General features: G+C 46.1%; 1 protein-coding gene across 2 annotated transcripts in view; it reads right to left on the reverse strand.

Annotated features, from left to right (window-relative positions):
* Positions 1 to 2,270: 2,270 nt before the first annotated feature.
* LOC119978324 (Krueppel-like factor 15) overlaps positions 2,271 to 19,822 on the reverse strand; it is a 34,837-nt gene continuing 17,285 nt past the window's right edge. The window contains exons 3-4 of one of the 2 annotated variants that reach the window (XR_005463421.1): positions 8,925 to 10,706; positions 2,271 to 2,498 (exon numbers count right to left, since the gene is read on the reverse strand). Coding sequence is in view for 1 of the 2 variants with exons in the window: in XM_038819866.1 (XP_038675794.1) it covers positions 10,538 to 10,706 (169 nt within the window). In the remaining variant the exon portion in view is untranslated. Of the gene's footprint in view, positions 2,499 to 8,699; positions 10,707 to 19,822 lie in introns of those variants that run through there. The other variant, XM_038819866.1, reaches the window with a different exon arrangement.

Here is a 19,822-nt window from a genome sequence, read left to right on the forward strand (position 1 = left end):
CCCGGCGTGTCGGAGTGGCGTGAACCACTCCGGCGCCGGGCTGCCCCAAAGGTGCGGAATTCTCCGCACCTTTAAGGGCCAAGCCCTCACATTGAGGGGCTAGGTTCGCGCCGGAGTGTTTCCCACTCCGCCGGCTGGCGTGAATGGCCTTTGGCGCCACGCCAGCCGGGGCCGAAAGGACTTTGCAGACCGGCGTAAGTGCGCGCACGCGCTGGAGCGCCAGCGGCTGCTGACGTGCATGTGCAGGGGAGGAGGTCTCTCCCGCCTCCGCTATGGTGAAGGCCATGGTGGAGGCAGAAGAAAAAGAGTGCCCCACGGAACAGGCACGCCCGATTGGTGGGCCCTGATCGCGGGCCAGGCCACCGTGGGGGCGCCCTCCGGGGTTAGATTGCACCCCCCCCCCAGGCCCGTCCGCGCCACCAATCCCGCCGGTCAGGTGGGTGTTTTAATTCCGGCGGCGGGAGAGGCCTGTCAGCGGCGGGACTTCGGCCCATCGCGGGCCGGAGAATCGCCGCATGGGACCCGCCGAACGGCGCGGCGTGATTCCCGCCCCCGCCAAATCTTGGGTGGCAGAGAATTCGGGACATGGCGGGGCCGGGATTGACGCCGACCCCGGGCGATTGGGTCAGAGAATCCCACCACTGGTGTCTCTTTTTAATTTAGTCAGTAACCCAAACGTCGCTGTCTACTGTTTCAAAGATCTCGGACCTGAACCCCCAAATTATGTCAGGACACCCTGGGCTAGGGCACGGTCATTTCCAGCCCCACTTGACCCTGAGTCACAATACAATTGAATTAACCAGTAATTCTTATAAAAATACCCAAAGTCTTTGGCCCTTGGCTGCCCAATAATTACAGTCACCAGGTTTGTAAGTTTACTTTTTATTTAGAACATGAACTATAATCAAATATGCAGCAAATACAACCGGTTCACTACGATCTAATTCCTAATCTTCACTTTAACTTGTTCCCACCGTCTATACACACACAAGACAGACAAACGCAGAGGGAAGGAAGGGGGTAAAAAGAATAGGTAAAAGGTGGGGTCTTTGTTTCAGATTGTTGTATTTAAGCACACCTTTCATCAAAGTAGGCATTCAGATCCATGTCTCTACATTCAGCCTGCAAGTTTCCTTGTAGATTCATTCATGCAGGTTCTCTGTAATTCAGAAATTCATCAACTCACAGCCTTTCTGGGGAGAAAAAAGAAATCGAGAGAAGGAACAGGTCCTTGTTACTGTGCTTCCAGGAGTCATCTCTGCTTTCCTCAGGTCTCTGAAAACATCCCACACAGGTCAGATCCAACCAACACCTGTTACCGGGCAAAATACAGCCTTTTGCCCAATTCACTGGCCAACAGCCAATCCATTGAACGTAGAACTTCGAAAAATACACCACAGAACAGACCCTTCGGCCCACGGTGTTGTGCCGAACCTTAAGCACTGTGTCCCACCCCATCCCATCTCTCGGGTGCTGAAAAGTCTTGAGTTCTCCTGTTTGAACACTAGCAGCACCATATACTCTGTTGCAACTTCTTGAATTCCTCATCCTCTCTGCTGCTTGACCATTACGTATCCATGGATCAAAATGATAACAGCAAAAATAAATAAAAGGGAAAATAAGGGAATAAAGAGTAGTGGGTACCTGGAACTCGCTGCTGGAGGAGGTGGTGGAAGCAGGGACGATAGTGACGTTTAAGGGGCATCTTGACAAACACATGAATAGGATGGGAATAGATGGTTACGGACCCCGGAAGTGCAGAAGATTTTAGTTTAGACGGGCAGCATGGTCTGCGGAGGCTTGGTGGGCCGAAGGGCCTGTTCCTGTGCTGTACTTTTCTTTGTTCTTCGTAAACAGGAATCATAGAATTTATAATGCAGGAGGCCATTCATCCCATCGAGTCTGCATCGGCCCTTGGAAAGAGCACCCGACCCAAGCCCACACCTCCACCCTATCCCCATAACCCAGTAACCCCACCCAATCTTTTTGAACACTAAGGGCAATTTATCATGGCTAATCCACCTAATCTGCACATCTTTGGACTGTCGGAGGAAACCGGAGCACCCGGAGGAAACCCACGCAGACACGGGGAGATTGTGCAGACTCCGCACAGACAGTGACCCAAGCCGGGAATCGAACCTGGGACCTTGGAGCTGTGAAGCAGCTGTGCTAACCGCTATGCTACCGTGCTGCCCAGGAAGGACCCTGACAATACACATCAACAGATTGTAACAATGCAGCTTTCTCTTCATTCCAAACAAGAGCAAACGTTGTAGTGCAAATATATTTTAATAGGAAGAAGTCTACAATGACTGTGGCCTGACCTCCTCCAGGCTCACATGCTCAATCAAACATTCAGTAACAAAGTCAGTGGCTGGGAAAATGGTTTTCAAGAGAAAAGTCGTTCCAGTCGCAGTGAACTCCATTTGTGCAAAGCAACTCCTTCTGGCACGTTGGTTTAGATGGCCAATCAGAGAACAAAATACATTTCTGAAGCCCTGTGAAAAGTTTAAACAGCAAGATAAGAAGACTATACTAGCACTATAACAACGGTTACCGTAATACCATTACTTTGTTCAATGCTGCAGGGTTGAAATCAATTCCTTATTCATTAAACGTTATACAAAGTCTTTAATGAAAACATTTGGATGAAACCCACAGATCCAGGGACTATCTGTACAATTAAATGCATCACCCCCACATTAAAGGACATTGGGTGAGGTGAGTAAAGAGCAATTCAGATTCAAAATGGAGAGCCAGTTTAGGGCTGAGATCGTAGGGAAGTGTGCAAGAAGTCTGGATTTAAGAGACCAAGGTATGGTCCAAAATGCAAGGAAGAGTAAACAAGGTTTTCTGATTTAAAGAGACAATTTCAGTAACTAGAATTAAAATGGAACAACAGCCTTCAAATAACGCCTGATGCCATTTTATTACAGTCTGGGAATTGAGAGTTAAAGCAATTGCGAGTAGTTTGCACAGCAGCCAAGACAAAGAAATCCTAAGGGCGTTGTTGTGAAATCCGGGACTTGATTCACCATTAAAAGTGGAGAGAAAGCTTTGTGTAAAAGTATCATTTGGAAAACCTGGGCTGGATTTCAAAATGGAAACTGCTAAGGGAAAGCACAATAATTACAAGATAAGATTTTGCAGTGTTTTTTTGGCAGTGCTGTTTGGAAACGCTCATGTGACAATCATCTGGGGGGATTCTGAGGAGTGATGCACAAACAGTCATGGTTCAGCATGGAAAGTGTATTTGCCCACAGTCATCTTGCATCCTTAAAAGAGACTTTGTGTTAATGAGACCATTATAGATCAAGATGCATTTTGTAATCCATGTTAATGCTAAAACCTGTATGCACCTGTCAAGCTAAGGGGGGACAGGGAGAGAGTAAAGTATCAAAATCCAATTGTTCCATATTTAAGAAATATATTTTTCCTTGTTTTTAAAACTAATTAGTGGTCCTGTGACTCTCTTCCACCACATTTAAGAAAGAAAAGTAAATGTTACAGTCTTTGGAGCCAGGGTTCCATTCTGGAATCTTTTCGTTGAGTTAGAATCCCGCTCTTGCGGGATTTCAAAACATGGAGGGTTATTGTATGCTGATCAATAAAATTCCTTGGGATATTTTGAAACCTTGAAAGCAAGTTACTGGATGCTGAAGAGTAAAACTTGGTCTGGGATTCATTGTTAAATGGAGGGATCTGTGAATCATTAAATAAAAAGAGTTGGTGGGGCACTGAGATACTGGACAAAGGAATTGGAGTAATTGGGAGGTGTATTGGTTGGAATTCTCCAGCCGTTATCATTCTCTGTTCCCGTCAGAAATGATGGAAAAGGAGAAAGAGAAAGAAAAAGAGAAAGAAATAGAACTGAATAAATTTGAAATGCAGGAAAAGTAGAGCATTTTTCAAAGGAAATTGGAAATGGAGAAGTTGGCAATGGCAGAAAGGGAAAAGGAGAAAGAGGGAGAGTTTCAGTTTATAACGATGGCAGTTAAAAAACGAGACGCAGGTTGAGGAAGGAAGTAGCTCTAGGCATGAACCTAGTGCGGAAATGTTTAAATTTATACAAACTGTTCCAAAATTTGAAGCAAAGGATGTGGAAGCGTTCTTTATTTATTTTGAAAAGATAGCTAAACAGATGAAATGGCCAAAAGAAATTTAGACATTATTTTTACAAAGTGGACTGGTAGGTCAAGCTCGTGAAGCATTATTGTCAGAAGAGGTATCTACAGATTATGATGTAGTAAAGAAAACTATCCTTATTACGGATGCCTGAGGCATACAGGCAGAAAATTTGAAACACAAGAAAATGGCCTGGACAACTTCATATTGAATTCAAGAGGATGAAGCAAAATAATTTTGACCATTACATACGGGTGTCAAAAATATAGAGACCTTATGGAGGCCTCAGTGAGGTGACTATTTTAGAAGAATTTAAAGATTCACTTCCATTGGCTATTAGGATGCATGTTCAAGAGCAAAAGGTTAAAATTGCCAGACAGGCAGCAGAGGTAGCTGATGATTATGAACTGGTCCATAGAACCAAACCCTTTCTCCATCATCCTTTTAAAGATGAGAAGGATAGAAAGTGGGGAGGAGAAAACAAATAGTCAAGAAAGAGATGGAACAGTTGGGAATGGTCAGGAAATTTTACATCGGAAAAAGAAAGGTTCGGAGGGTGGAAGTGACACTTGGAGGCCTAGGTGTTTCCATTGTAACAAAATGGGACATATTGGGGCAGATTTGTGGAAACTAAATGGAAGTCCAGTTGCAGTCTTTACAATTACTGAACAGCACGTCTCAGTGCAACCTGCGTGGAATTGCCGGATCCAATAGAATTTTAAATGTAAGCGGGTTGTCCTCAAAGTCACGTATGTTTGTGCTTTCTGTGGTCCCTTGCACTGGGTTAAGATTCAATTCACCCGGGCGGCACGTGGCGCAGTGGTTAGCACTGGGACTACGGCGCTGCGGACCCGGGTTCGAATCCCGGCCCTGATTCACTGTAAGTGTGGAGTTCGCACATTCTCCCCGTGTCTGCCTAGGTTTCCCCTCCACAATCCCAAAGAGGTGCAAGGTAGGTAGATTGGCCACGCTAAATTGCCCCTTAATTGGAAACAAAAAAATAATCGGATACTCTAAATTTATTTTTTTTAAAGTAATATCAGCGAACATGGGGCCCAGAATGGAGGCTGGGTGATCAGCACATTCATGGGACTTGGGTTTAGGGAGGAGGTAGATCACATAGACAGGACGAGCCGGGAGAGAGTGCCGGGAGGGATAGAAAGACATGGGGCGTGATTAAATGGGAATGAAACGGAGTCCCTTTTTGGGCGTGATTAAACGGGACTCTGCTTCATTTTTGGGACTTGGCGAGGAACGGCCCACAAGTCTGCACTTAGGCTTATTTCCTGCACTAATGAGGTCAGCTCGCCGGTGCAGGAAGAGATCAGGACACCATTTAGAAATGGTGCTCAGATTTTTGGACCCCCACTGCAGCCTCCAGACCCCCCCAAAACGTAACAATTAGGAGGTCCTCGAGCCCCACCTCAGAAGGCAGGGCACTGCCGGGCCCAATCCCCAGCACAGGCACGATGCCACTTGAGCACCATGGCATTGCCAGGCTGGCAGCATCATGGTGCCAAGTGGCATTGGGAGTGCCAGAGTACCACCCTGCCCATAGCCTGACCAGGCGGGAGCCCCCGATTGCGTGGAAACCCCCACCGTCCCAGTACGCCTACTACACGTTTGTGGAAACCAGTGCTAAACGGCGCATGAGCAGGGTGTCCCTCGTCTTGGGTAACTCTGGCGAGAACATATTCAAGTGAGCTCAACTGTACATGAAATATGCAAATGTGGATTGCAACACCTCACGAGAACCTTAGATCTCACACGGCGTAACGAGCATCGTAAATCATTTACCAGCCGAGTGGGGCGTGACGTGGCCGTTGGATTGTGTCCACTAGATTAGGATTGGGGCAGATTATACTTCTTTTTGAAAAATGAAATGAAAATCGCTTATTGTCACGAGTAGGCTTCAATGAAGTTACTGTGAAAAGCCCCTAGTCGCCACATTCCGGCGCCTGTTCGGGGAGGCTGTTACAGGAATCGAACCGTGCTGGCCGGCTTGGTCTGCTTTCAAAGCCAGCGATTTAGCCCAGTGTGCTAAACAGCCCCTTGTATTTTTGACATAAACGTTTAGTTTAGTCAGTCCCACTAACATCGACGGCATTTACGATGGCTGTAAAATCCCGCCAATACCCCAGGATCCATCCCTACTTTCTGCCTAATTAGCAGATCGCATACAGGGGAGGCCTAGAATAACTGCTTTGGCTTCAACGTTCCTGGCCTAAGGAGGGAACAAATCAATCCAGTTACGCTCCTGATCACCATCCAGTAAAATGTTGAGAAAATTACACAACATTAAGATGATTGGCAAAATAACCAGAGGCAACATGAGGAAAAACCTTTTCATGCTGTGAGTTTTTGGAATGCACTGCCTGAGAGTATGATTAATACAGATTCAATAGCAGCAGCCTTCAAAAGGAAATTTGATAAATACCCGAAAAAAATAATTGTGGGGATACAGAAAAAAAATGGGAATAATAGGATCTTTCTTTGAAAGAGCCAGTGCAGACTTGAAAGGTCAAATGGTCTCCAGTAGTACACTCTAGCTGTACTGCACTGAATGAAGTATATGTTGCAAAAGACAACTTAATTTATTAGCTTCCATATTACTAAACCTTTCAGCTTTCTACCAATCTGAGCTCCTGCCAACATTGAGAATCTGCAATTGCAATCTGTGTTTGTTGATCGGTGACTTCAGCAGCCAGTATATTGCCCAACACTTAATAACACAGCCATGAATTGGAACCTTAATTCTGGGCAAGGCGCGGTAGCACCGTGGCTAGCACTGTTGCTTCACAGCACCAGGGACACGGGTTCAATTCCTGGCTTGGGTCACTGTCTGTGCGGAGTCCGCACGTTCTCCCTGTGTCTACGTGGGTTTCCTCCGGGTGCTCCGGTTTCTTCCCACAAGTCCGAAAGACATGCTTGTTAGACGAATTGGACATTCTGAATTCTGCCTCCGTGTACCCGAACAGGTGCCGGAATGTGGCGGCTAGGGGCTTTTTACAGTAACTTCATTGCAGCGTTAATGTAAGCCTACTTGTGACACTAATAAAAATTCTTATCGATTGCCTCTAATTACAGGATTTATAACGAAACTGTAGTCGTGTTTGCGATGTCACCATTAATAATGTGAAGCTGAAGCTTTCCAACAATATGGATTTTACCAAAATCTAGCTTAGTACTTTTAATTTATTATTGCAAAGTAGGGTTGTCATTCATGGGAATCATACCAAAATTTGCAAGAGCCGCGTAAGGTCGGGTCCCCAAGTAATTGAGTTTTCATTTTTTAAAATTAAGATTTTATGACTTTGCTAAGGGCGAACGGATCACTATCCTGCCTCCAACCTGCGTGTCACTTCACTCCACGGTTACTCTCATTACACGTTGTCTTTGGGTCGAGGACTTTTATTAAAGTTCACATGGGAATTCTGCCCGTAACTCGAATGTTTGGATATCCCTCATGGAGGCAGCAAGCTACAGGACTGTTCCACAGGCACCGACAGCCCACTGCTATCCATGTGAGTGACCACTGCTCATGTACAAATATCTACAGTGGCTACTCACCGACTAGTTAACCACACGGTGGGAGCCACCCCATCCACTGCTGCAGAATAAAGTTCACAGTTTCGTTGATAAATTTCAAGTATAATTGTCTCTCTCTGACTCAGATGGGCAAGACATGAACCACATTTTTAAGTCATACCCATGATGTAATTTGTCCTCCGATAGGAGCAATGTGCTCTAATACCCTTTGCGCAGTTTCCACATAAGGCTATGGAATAAAACCTTCAATATTGCATCCTCAGTGATTTTCACTTACACTATGCAATACATCACTAAAAAGCCCAAGTGAAGGTCTGTAGATCAGGATAATAGCAAACCCGAACACAGGAGAACATAAATCTAGAACTTTTAGAAATTCTTGCGCACAGACGATTAAGATGGAATCTAACGGAGGTATTTCAGATGAAAGGATGTGATTTAAAATTAGACTTAAACTGTTCTGGGGGAATGTTGGGAAGCACTTCACGCAAATGTAGTGGAAAACTAACCCCCCCCCCCCCCCCCCCCCCCCACCCTGCAGAAAAAAAGCTATTGAGGCTAATCAATTGAAATTTTCATAATTCAGCTTGATTGATGATTTTTAAGCTCAGGCCATTGAGGAATGTGGAAAGAAGGTAGGTCAGTAGATTCAAGGTACAGATCAGCTATTATGTAACTGGACCGTGGAGCAGGCTCGAAAGGCTTACTGAACCTCTCTTGGTTTATATACACTTGAAGGCTGAAGGATAGACTAAAGAGTGAGAAGTGAGAAGTTACACAGTTTTGAAGAATAAAAGAACTGCAGAGGAAATGGTGCAATGTAAAAAAGGAAGCAATGCCCTTACATATATGCAGAGAAGTGGATCAACCTGGAAGAAATACAAGCACAATGATTTTTCAGGATCTGGTGAATGACTGCAGGTTGTTTTGGAGAACTTTTTCCCGCAGGTTGGGGTTCAGAGGCACGGTTTTCTTTTGAGGCACGTGACTGGGAATTTGAGTGAAATAAATAGTTTTTGGCATGGTAGCTGCAGAAGTTTTATTTATTGGTAGAAAATGTAAACTACTTTGACAGTTAAGACCAGGTGGCAGTTTTACATGAATGAAAAGAAAACTGAAAACAAAACGGATGCCTTGTCGTGCGACGGGTAACAGCGTCGTTGTCTCTGAGCCAAAGCTCCAACAGTCGTGTCCGACCCCAGGACTTGGTAGCCAAGGAAGGTGTAGTCTTAACGCAGTCGAGTACTGACCTGAAAACATTTCGAACACGTGTCAGTGGTAACAGAAGAGATTCCTGGTCAGCCATGTGGTGGAAAGAGAATTGGAACTACTATCATTAACCATGGCACCAGAGTACAATACACATGTAGCCACAACAATTCCAACTCAGTGAATTGTAACACACCACCACCAAATAGAGAGCACAAATTAGAAAGGATACTGTTTAAAAAGAACGAGCATGGAGAGGACCTTCCACCCAGGGTTGAAATAATAAAACCATTACATAATTAATTCAAATTGTAACCAGATGCTGAAAGTGAAGGTACCATTGAGACGAGCTTGAATGGGCCAAATGGGTTTCCCCCCTCAGCATTGGGGCCGCACTGGAGTTGGGAAGCAGGACCGGATGAGAGAGCTGTTACGTCACATCTGGTGCCAGGACAAGGAATGTAAAAACTCTACCACAGTTCTAGATGGGCACACATCCGTGACGAAAAATCAAGAGAGGGAGAGTGGCTGGCACAAGATGGCAGGATGGGCACTTTGGGGAAAAAAAAACCCCAAAGAGGAGCACCTTAATCGGCCTTCCTCTGCCGCCTTTCAAAGTTTATTCTCAGCATATTGGTTATGTTGGCAAGGCTACGTTTATTGCTCAATCCTGGCTGCCCTTAAACTGACATTTTTAAAAAAACTAACCAGGAAGAGGTGATGCTACATTAAAGGCCATTAAAAGTCAACCACACATTGTGAAACCAGGGTCGTGTGTGGCCTGGAATGCTGGTTGCTTCCAGATTCTAGCCACAAATTAACAGACATATTGAATTTGATTTCACAACTCCTTATCCTTGCAAGCCACTCCATAGTATCCATTGATGCTGGGATTTCAACTCTTAAGCCCGTGGGTTGTTAGCAGTAATCACTCACACGTGTGGTATCAAAACCTGTGAGTGGTCTGCGCTGTCCCATCAACATTGCTGCACTGTGTCCTGCTTGGTTCCTAGCCCAGTTCTATGACCAGTAAACCACCACACCGACCATAGAAGCTTACAGCACAGACAGGGTCCATTCAGATTATCGTGCCTTTGCCAGGTCTTTTCAAGTGTTACCAAAGTTCTCAGCCACTCTTTCGCTATAAATGTTTTCTTTTCAGGTACTTATTCAGCTACCTTCTTGAAGGCTACTGATGAATCTGAACCCACCACTGTTCATGATCTAGAATTCAGGAATTCTAGATCATGAACAGCTCATTGGATTAAAAAATTCCCCTCGCATCCCCCCTCTTTGACCCTATTGTCAATTTACCCGTGGAATTCTTGATATTGATTCCTCTGCACGGGCATTTCTTATACCTGAGAAAAGCGCACCAAACTGAGCAAAGGCCTAGCCAGAGTCTACATTACAGTGATAAATATGAACCAACCAACCAACCTTTCTGTAGTTAGAAAGTAAGGATGAATAAAGAATACATTGGAAATGCAAGTCATGGAATAACTTTTCAAACTAAGAGCTTTTAAAACCCGTTCCCACCCACATCCAAAGATTACAGACACACGTTAATACATTTTGATGTATTTTGTACATTCCATTTACAAGTTCAATGGCCCTGCTGTGCTTTGCCAAAGAGGAGAAGGACAGCCAGGTGTTAACTGGCTGTTCTGGTTATTCTGCCATTTCTTAGTCCCCGGTGCACTTTCACATGCTTGGATAAATGATCGCTGCGGGCAAATTTCTTCTCACAGATGTGGCACTGGTATGGCTTCACTCCTGAGTGGGAGCGTTTGTGCCTGGACAACTCATCTGAACGAGAAAACCTGGAGGATTTCAAAAAGATGCAAATTACTACTGATAGATCAACGGAGGAAACGTTCCACTGCGCCTGGCGCACCGGTGCACCTAGCCACGCAGGAGAAAGTTTGCGCGCTCGCGCGAGAAAAAAAAACATCCAGCGGCATTACAGCGCACTGTTACTGAACTGCATGCAACAAGATGAACCATTTACCAGTCAATGGGAGACCGTAATAACCCTGCAGTTCCATGAAATGAGACACGACAGAATGATTTCCAAGCTCTGCTGAAAAGAAATGGACTGCGATTGCTGGGTGTCCGGAGATTATTCCGTTACAAAGCGCTTGTTGTCTTTCTGAAAGGTCCATTCATTGGGACAACAGGACCAACAAACACTCAAAACGTTTAAAATGCGTGCTGCAGTTAATGTTAACCTTGGAATTGAACAGGCTTTCCAACAGTGCCCCGGTGCTCGACTGCCAATTACTGCGACATTAAACTGTCATCTGACTTTTCTGTACGCACACATATGTAGCATAACCTATTAGAGCAGGGAGAAGAAGGTATTTGTTGAAGTGCCAGATGACATGCTTTTCCCTGGCTGTGCTCTTGCTGTCAGATGGTTACGTCTCTAATGTCTTACAGTTCTGATGAAAGCGCATCGGTCTGAAATGCTAACTGCTTCCCTCTCCCCATAGATCCATCCTGAACTGCTGAATGATTCCAGAATTTTCTCTTTTTAGAAGAACATGTTTGGCCTTTTGAACCGTTCCTGCAGTGTACGTGGGCGGATAAACCAAGAGCTTTCATCCAGCGTGTTGCATAATCATACAGCATCTTCTATTGTGTGGAAGGCCGCTGACGAGGTCTGATAAATACTTAACCTAATATGCCTGCTTTTAACAGAATTACTTTTGACAGTTTTGCCCTCTTTGCTCGCAGTGGGGGGTGCTTGGTCGCAATCAGGAGCATTAACCAATGTGTCGCCCCCCCCCTTACCCCACTGCTACAAAAATAGTCAACACCAGGACCTCTACTCTCACCCCAACTGAGTTGAGTCAAGTGACAAGTGAGCATTAACTCGCTGTGTATTCAGAAGTCAATGTCCTCGCCAGCTCTTTATTTTGTTAATGAACGCATCACTCTCAGAAACATCAACCGCTTGCACTTACACAAGGTAGCAGTAACATGTCCTCCAGAACCCTTCTTAAAAGTGTCGGACAAAATTTGACACCGAGCCAAAGGCAGCTCAAAAGGAGCTGGTTTTGAGGAGGGGTGGGTGGAGAGATTTAGGGAGGAATTGCAGAGCTCATAACCGAGGCCACAGAAAGCTTGGCCAGGAGTGGTGGGGGTGAAGGGAATCAACGTTGCACAAGAGGCAAGCCAGAGTTGGAGGAATCTCAAAATCCTGACAATGCAGAAGGAGGCCATTCGGCCCAACGTGTCTGCACCAACCCTTCAAACAACCACCCTACCTAGGCCCAATCCCTCGCCCTGTTCCTGCAACCCCACCCTAAGGGACAATTTATCACGGCCAATCCACCTAACCTGCACCCGGAGGAACCCCACGCAGACACGGGGAGAACGTGCAGACACCGTACAGACAGCTACCCGAGGTTGGAATCGAACCCGGGTCCTGTGAGGCAGCAGAGCTAACCACCGTGCCACCCCCGTCATATGGCTGGAGCTGCAGGCAGTACATTGGCTGAGGCAGGGAGAGGGACAGGTGATATTATGGAGGTGGAATTAGATGATGTTTGTGGTGGACAGGATAGGGGAGGGGGGTGGTGAAACTCATTTCAGCTTCAAACAGGATGCTGGGATCACAGATTAGAACTAAAATGGCTACGGACAAAACTAGGAGTCTCAATGCTCAATACACCCAAATAATGTACAGCAGCAATCAACAACAAAAAATGTAGATTTATTTTTGCAGAAGTATTTGAGTATGTCAGTGGAAGTCAAAATCAAATTTTATAGTATTGGGTTGGATCAGAAAAGAGAGGGAGCGATGCACAGGGGACCCCAACGACCACTGCAAAAGCTGCGAGGAAAAGACAAAAGAACAGAAAGAAGAAACGGTGGAAACTCGTAAATAGTTGAAACCGATCTCGATGTAAATAACATTAAGAGTACTACCTAGGTGCTCCCTTGCAAAATTCTCATTGTTCTGTTTGTATTGATATTCTGTTATGTATACCAAAAAATCCAATAAAACCATTTGTAAAAAAAAAGTATTGGGTCGGATCACACCTCAATCAATGTCTCATTGGTGTCCTAAGGACATTCAAACGTCCCAAGTTATTAAGTAAGCTGGGTGAAAATTGATTTTTCAACCTAAAAGCGGATAGTAAAAAAGATTGTAAACAGTTGAGAGAAGGGAAATCCAGAAAACTACTTTCAAGTTAAATTGTAAGAGTGGGCAGGGAAGCCACAGGCTGTAACTGATAAAATACAAATTGAAGTTTGATACTGGGATGCTCTTCACAAAGTGATTAATACGCGGGATGGATTTCTAGTGAGAGGAGTGCAAATGTCAACCCTGGGCGGTATTCTCCCCCACCCGGCGAGGCCCCGGTGTAGCAGAGTGGCGCCAACCACTCCGGCACCTCCGCACCTTTAGGGGCTAGGCCTGCGCCGGAGTAGCCCCCACTCCGCCGACTGGCACCAACGGCCTTTGGCGCCATGCTGACCGGCGTCGGGGCTGGCCGAAAGGCCTTTGCCGGTCGGCGCGAGTCCGCGCATGGGCCAGAGCATCAGCGACTGCTGACTTCACCACCGGCACATGCGGTGGAGGGGGTCTCTTCCGCCATGATGGAGGCCGTGGCGGCGGCGGAAGAAAAAGAATTCCCCATGGCACAGGCCCGCCCGCCGATCAGTGGGCCCCAATCGCGGGTCAGGCCACCGTGGGGGCACCCCCTGGGGTCCGATCACCCCCCCCCCCCCCCGGACCCCGGGGCCCGCTCAAGCCGCCTGCTCCCGGCGGCACCAGAGGTGGTTTAAACCACGTCGGCGGGAGAGGCCTGACAGCGGCGGGACCTCGGCCCATCGCGAGCCGGAGAATCACCACGGGGAACCTGCCGGCCGGCGGGACGCGATTCCCGCTCCCGCCGATTCCCTGGTGCCGGAGAATTCCGGCCACAGCGGGGGCAGGTTTTACTCCAGCCCCGGGCGATTCCCCGACCCTGTCGGAGAATTCCGCCCCTGTTGTGTGCCAAACACTACCTAATTCAGCCAGCAGGGGAGTAAAATCTGTCCTCTTTAATACCAAAGTTTCAGATGATAAATAGCAGCAATTACAGAGTACTCTAGTGATCCAGACATGTATGTTTATTTTTAGGCTCTAACTCACAGCACGGATTTAAAACAGGGACGTTAAACAGATGCACAAAGAAGATTACACTTCTGAAGTATCACAGAAACAGCAGGGATTCGGTAATTTGCAAAATCAAACTAAACAGGCGACAATTTTACTGAAACAGTGATTTGTTATTCTGCTGCTCTGGTTACTATTGACAATAATATATTTTTAAATCCATGTTGTGTCACTGCTAATCTAACATTATAAATCTGGGCAGCAGAAAGTCACGCAGTAAATTTGCAACAGGTGGAACGCCACATGACAGACCATGAGCGAGAGGACAATTACTCATTGATCAAACTCTGCCTTTTGTCAGAACTCTATGCAAATGATGTTAACTGGAAGTGTTGGAAAACTCAAGTGTGGTCTCAGCTCCTGATCACAAAGGCCAACCAGGTGACAAGCAATCTACATAACAATCCAATCACAGTTGTTTAGATTTGCCCAACAAGTACTGAGAGGTTTAATCACTTTACATTTCTAACCCCTCTGCCACTAATCATGCTCCGTAACCAGCCACAATTTGCAAGAATTGTTAAAAGCAAATTACTGTGGATTCTGGAATCCAAAACTAAAAGGGAAAATGCTGGAAAATCTCAGTGTATCTGGCAGCATCTGTAAGGAGAGAAAAGAGCTGACGTTTCGAGTCCAGATGACACTTTGTCAAAGGATGGGAGGAAACCGGAGCATCCCAGAGAAAATCCACGTAGACACGGAGAGAGCGTGCAAACTCCACACAGACAGCCACCCAAGGCTGGAATCGAACCCGGGTCCTGTGAGGCAGCAGTGCTGACCACCATGCCACCCCCGTTATGGCTGGAGCAGCAGGCAGCACGTTGGCTGAGGCAGGGGGAGAGAGAGAGACAGGTGATATTATGGAGGTGGAATTCGGCGATCTTTGTGGTGAACAGGATAGGGATGGGGTGAAGCTCACTTCAGCTTTGACAAAGGGTCATCTGGACTCGAAACGTCAGCTCTTTTCTCTCCTTACAGACCTGCTGAGATCTTCATTTCCCCTTTTGGTTGCAAGCATTATTTCTGCTTTGGAACTCTATTGTTATGTGTACAGGTATTTTCATATGTCATATACAATCCTCAGAGAGCGGTACTCAAGTTTTCTTTTAATTCATTTTTAGGATATTTATCCTAAATTTATCGTCTGTCTCTAGTTGTCTTGGTTTTACCGAATAGCTTGCTGGAGCAGTTCAGAGGGCAGTTAAGACAATCATGTCAGTGTGGGACTAGATTCATAAACCAAGCTGGGCAAGAATGGCATCTTTTCTTCCTTCAAGGACATTGTATGGACCAGCTCGATTCTTCTCACAATCCAGCAGCTTCGCAGTTACTCTCAGTGATTACACTTCATTTTACAGAAGTTTTAAAAACTTTATTCAACGCCCAAACTAAAAATGTGGGATTCTTGTGTTCTCTGGATTATTGGTCCAAACCTTTATATTAACTAGTCCAGTAACGTAACCACTGACCATCAGCCTGTTCCTGGTTTATGTAGAGACTTAACAAGAAAAGATTGAGATCACAGTTCATTGGATCTATGAAAACATGTGTCCTCAATGTAACAAAGATTTGAAGATTTCCACCGCTTTAAAACAAAGGTGCCTTAACCCTCACTGTCACCACTGTCTTCGGTGCAACAGTGCTTTACGTTGTGACTTCCTGCCACATTCCACAAATTGATTTGTGGCGATGGGAAATTCATCCCGTTTGCACGGAGGAGCAGTTTTGACATGAATTTTCTCGCCTTGGGCCAATTCCTCAATGCAGGGAGAAGCTTGCACAAAAGAACAATGGGAAAGCTACTGTCTGCTCTGTCCGGATAGGCTGCCACGACCAGAGGAAAAGTAACAAATGGATTTGGTTCCAAAGTCTAACCCTCCTTTCCCCCCATTCAACCATCCCCTGAGCTGGTGAGTAACGTCACCAGACAAACTAGTGCCACCAATTTTTTTTTCTTCAAATCGCAGCTGGGTCTGAAGTCAGGGCAGAGCCAACACTTTGATGAAATGCAGCCCCGGATGGATGGCCTGGCCGAGGTCAAGAACTTCAAGCCATCAGCAAATCATGGCACGTTAAAAAAATTAAATTTAGAGTACCCAATAATTGTTTTGCAATTGAGGGGCAATTTAGCGTGGCCAATCCAGCTACATCTTTGGGCTGTGGGGGTGAAACCCACGCAAACACAGGGAGAATGTGCAAACTCCACACGGACAGTAACCCAGGGCCAGGATCGAACCCGGGTCCTCAGCGCCGTGAGGCAGCCGTGCTAATCACTGCGCCACCGTGATGCCTCTTCATGGCACTCTTAAATAAAATTCACACCACGAGCAACTCAATAAAAAAAGTAAAATCAACTCCCACACACAGTTATTAAGGTTGCACAAGACTGGGTAGATGGAATTCATACGTCATTAACACAAATCGAGTGTCGGTGATTGCTCTGGATATTCTTGATTTCCCATCTAAGAAAACGCAAGGCCGGGATGAAAGGACAATCGGGCACTTTTGTTCCAGGGATGGAGGTTTCTTCTACTTCATCTGGACATGCTGCCAAGAATTATTTTCCGAAAGAATGTCAAGAACTTCTGCAGAGGTTCAATTGCTGCTGAACCCAGTAACAGTTCTATCTGGTTAATGGGCCAAATAATTGGCCAATTTGAACTCATGCTGCGGATAAAGAGGGAAACGACAGGTGAAAAGCCGCAGGATTAAAAAAAAATTAGAGAAAGTTTTGAAAGATTCAGACCGTCAGAAAGTAAGAAGGCTGTAATATGCACAAAGTAGACTTTGAGTTTCATTGCAATCCATGAAATACATGATTGCCCTGTGCTTGAGGAACAAGTTCCAACAAGAGGCAGGCTTTTCACAATGTTCAAATTAGCAACAACACAATTGAACTTCCTGGGCTTCCTCTCCAATTCCCATTGCAATTCCCCAAGTTTACAGTAACCAAATCAATGCTTTGATGCCCCCCACCCCCCTCCCGTCCCCCAAACCATCAGGGCACCTTTCCTCACCCCCATCACATTCAAGATCCCATTGGTGATCATCTGATCCCAGCCCTCCACCCCCCACCCTCTACTGGACACCACCATCCCCATGACCGCTGTTAATTGGACCCTACCCCACCCCCACTGGGATCAGGATGCTCCCCATTATCCTGACAAATATCCATTTTCTCCCTGATTGCAGCACCCATGACAAATGTGTACAATTCTGGTCACCACACTACCAGAAGGATGCTTTGGAGAGGGTACAGAAGCGGTTTACCAGGATGTTGCCTGGTATGGAGGGCATTAGCTAGGAGGAGAGGTTAGATAAACTCGGTCTGTTCTCACTGGAATGACGGAGGTTGAGAGGCACCCTGATAGAAGTCTACAAGATTATGAGTGGCATGGGCAGAGTGGATAGTCAGATGCTCTTTCCTAGGGTAGGAGAGTCAAGTACTAGGGGACTTAGGTTTAAAGTGCGTGGGGAAAAGTTTAGAACAGATGTGCGAGGCAAGTTTTTTTTTTTACACAGAGCATGGTAAATACATGGAAAGCTCTGCCTGGGGAGGTGGTGGGAGCCAGTACGATAGCGGCATTTAAAACCTTTCAACTGGCGTTTTTCAACAATTAATAAAACACCCCCCTGAGCTGGGTATTTCTTAGTGTTCTGCTATAACTTCACTGGAAATCCCATTTTCGCACTTGCGGTGAAAGAGAGCATGGAGCAGATTGAAAGTGTGGTAAAATGGCCAACAGCCTCATACTTAGGCCCGACATACAATTGGACACTTTACATTCAAACCACAGTCAGAGCCACAGACAGGCCTGATGGGTAGGCAAAGAGCCAAAGTCGAATACACTGGACAGAGATAGAAAGCCGGGGCACGTCTGGGCCTGTCGTGCAAACAAGAACATTGTAAGATAATCAGCCCCATTCAAATGGATTAACTGTGGTGGATTGTCTAGATGAAGCCAGACCTTTTGGAACCTAGATCACTTTATATGGGACAGGGTTATGTGCCGACAATGCACCGGAGGATGGACCTCGAGGGGGGGGGGGGGGTTCCTGGTGGTCGGCCGAGTCACAATCGGCAACTCCATTGGGTGTTGCGACTCCTGCCCAGTGACCTCGTTGGCTGAGGGCCAGAGAAGCTTCTGGAAGGACACGAAGAGAGGGGGAATAGAAGCAGGTATCCAGAGATCCTCCCCAGCGAAGACCTGACGCAGAGGCAGCGGAGTAGATTCAACGGCGAACCAGAGGACAGAAGGAAGCAGCGTGCGAGACCAACCTTCACAGACGAAGGCCCGGATCTGACCAAGACCCAGAGAATTGGATGCACAGCTCGAGCCAGTTCATCGGCACAAGTGTATTAAGAATCTTAGGCACATTATAGTTGGGATAATTGGTGAGGATAACTGTCTTATTGTGTTTGAAAATAAACTTGGGCTAAATTGTTAACTTGTATCTGTCCTTTGTTCATCTCGTAAATAAGAGCACCTGGGCAAAACGTTTGAATAATAAAACTGTTCGACATGTCTGAATTTTACAGACAACAATGATTTCCTGGCCCTCGTCTCATGCCCGGGTCGTGCATAAAATCAAAACTGCAACTTCAGTCCAGCAGTTCTCATGGGTTTGGGTAAAATAATCAAATCTAAACGCTCAGATGGTTTCATTCTTTATGGGCTTCACCCTTCCAAACATATCCATGACCTAAAACAGCAAAGCACCGCCGGCTGAAACTTTAATAATCTTTCAGTCAAATCTCAACAACTGCAAAACAAAAATGTTGGTTCACAGGAGAGGTTAAGACTTCTCTTTAGAATGAGAAGGCGGGGGGGGGGGGTTATTGGACTAGTGTAGATACAACCTCATTTTAAAGTTTTTGTTAAATTTATCCTTTCATGGGATTGTGGACATCACAGGCAAGACCAGCATTTGTTGCCCATCCCTTATTGCCCTTGAACCGAGGAGCTTGCTCGGCCATTTCAGAGGGCAGTTCAGGGTCAACCACACTGCCGAGGGTCTGAAAACATGGAGCAGCTCAGGATTGCAGATTTCCTTCTCTAAAAAAAAAAAATTAGTAAACCACATGGGTTTTTGGGATAATCGACAATGGTTTCATGGCCAATAAAGAACAAAGAACAATGTAGCACAGGAACAGGCTCTTTGGCCCTCCAAGCCTGTACCGGTCATCGTACCAACCTTGGCCAAAACCCTCAGCACTTCCTTGTGCCGTATCCCTCTATACCCATCCTATCCATGTGTTTGTCAAGTTGCCTTTTGAACACCGTTATGTATCTGCTTCCACAACCCCCCCGGCAACACGTTCCAGGCACTCACCACCCTCTGTGTAAAAAAAAACCTGCCTCACACATCTCCTCTAAACCTTGCCCCATGGAACTTAAACCTAGGTCCCATAGTGACTGATCCCTCAACCCTGGGAAAGAGTGTATGCCCATCCACTCTATCCATGCCCCTCATAATCTTATAGACCTCTATCAGGTCACCCTTCAACCCCGTCGTTCTAATGAAAACAGTCCGAGTTTATTTAGCCTCTCCTCATAGCTAACACCCTCCAGACCAGGCAACATCCTGGTAAACCTTCTCTGCACCCTCTCCAAAGCCTCCATATCCTTCTGGTAGTGTGGCGACCAGAATTGTGCGCAATATTCTAAGTGCAACCTTCCCAAGGTTCTATACAACTGTAGCATGACTTGCCAGTTTTTATACTTGATACCCCATCAATGAAGACAAGCATTTTGTATGCTTACC

The sequence above is a fragment of the Scyliorhinus canicula genome, chromosome 15 (assembly GCF_902713615.1).
Source record: "Scyliorhinus canicula chromosome 15, sScyCan1.1, whole genome shotgun sequence".
In the NCBI taxonomy this organism is placed as follows: domain Eukaryota; kingdom Metazoa; phylum Chordata; class Chondrichthyes; order Carcharhiniformes; family Scyliorhinidae; genus Scyliorhinus; species Scyliorhinus canicula.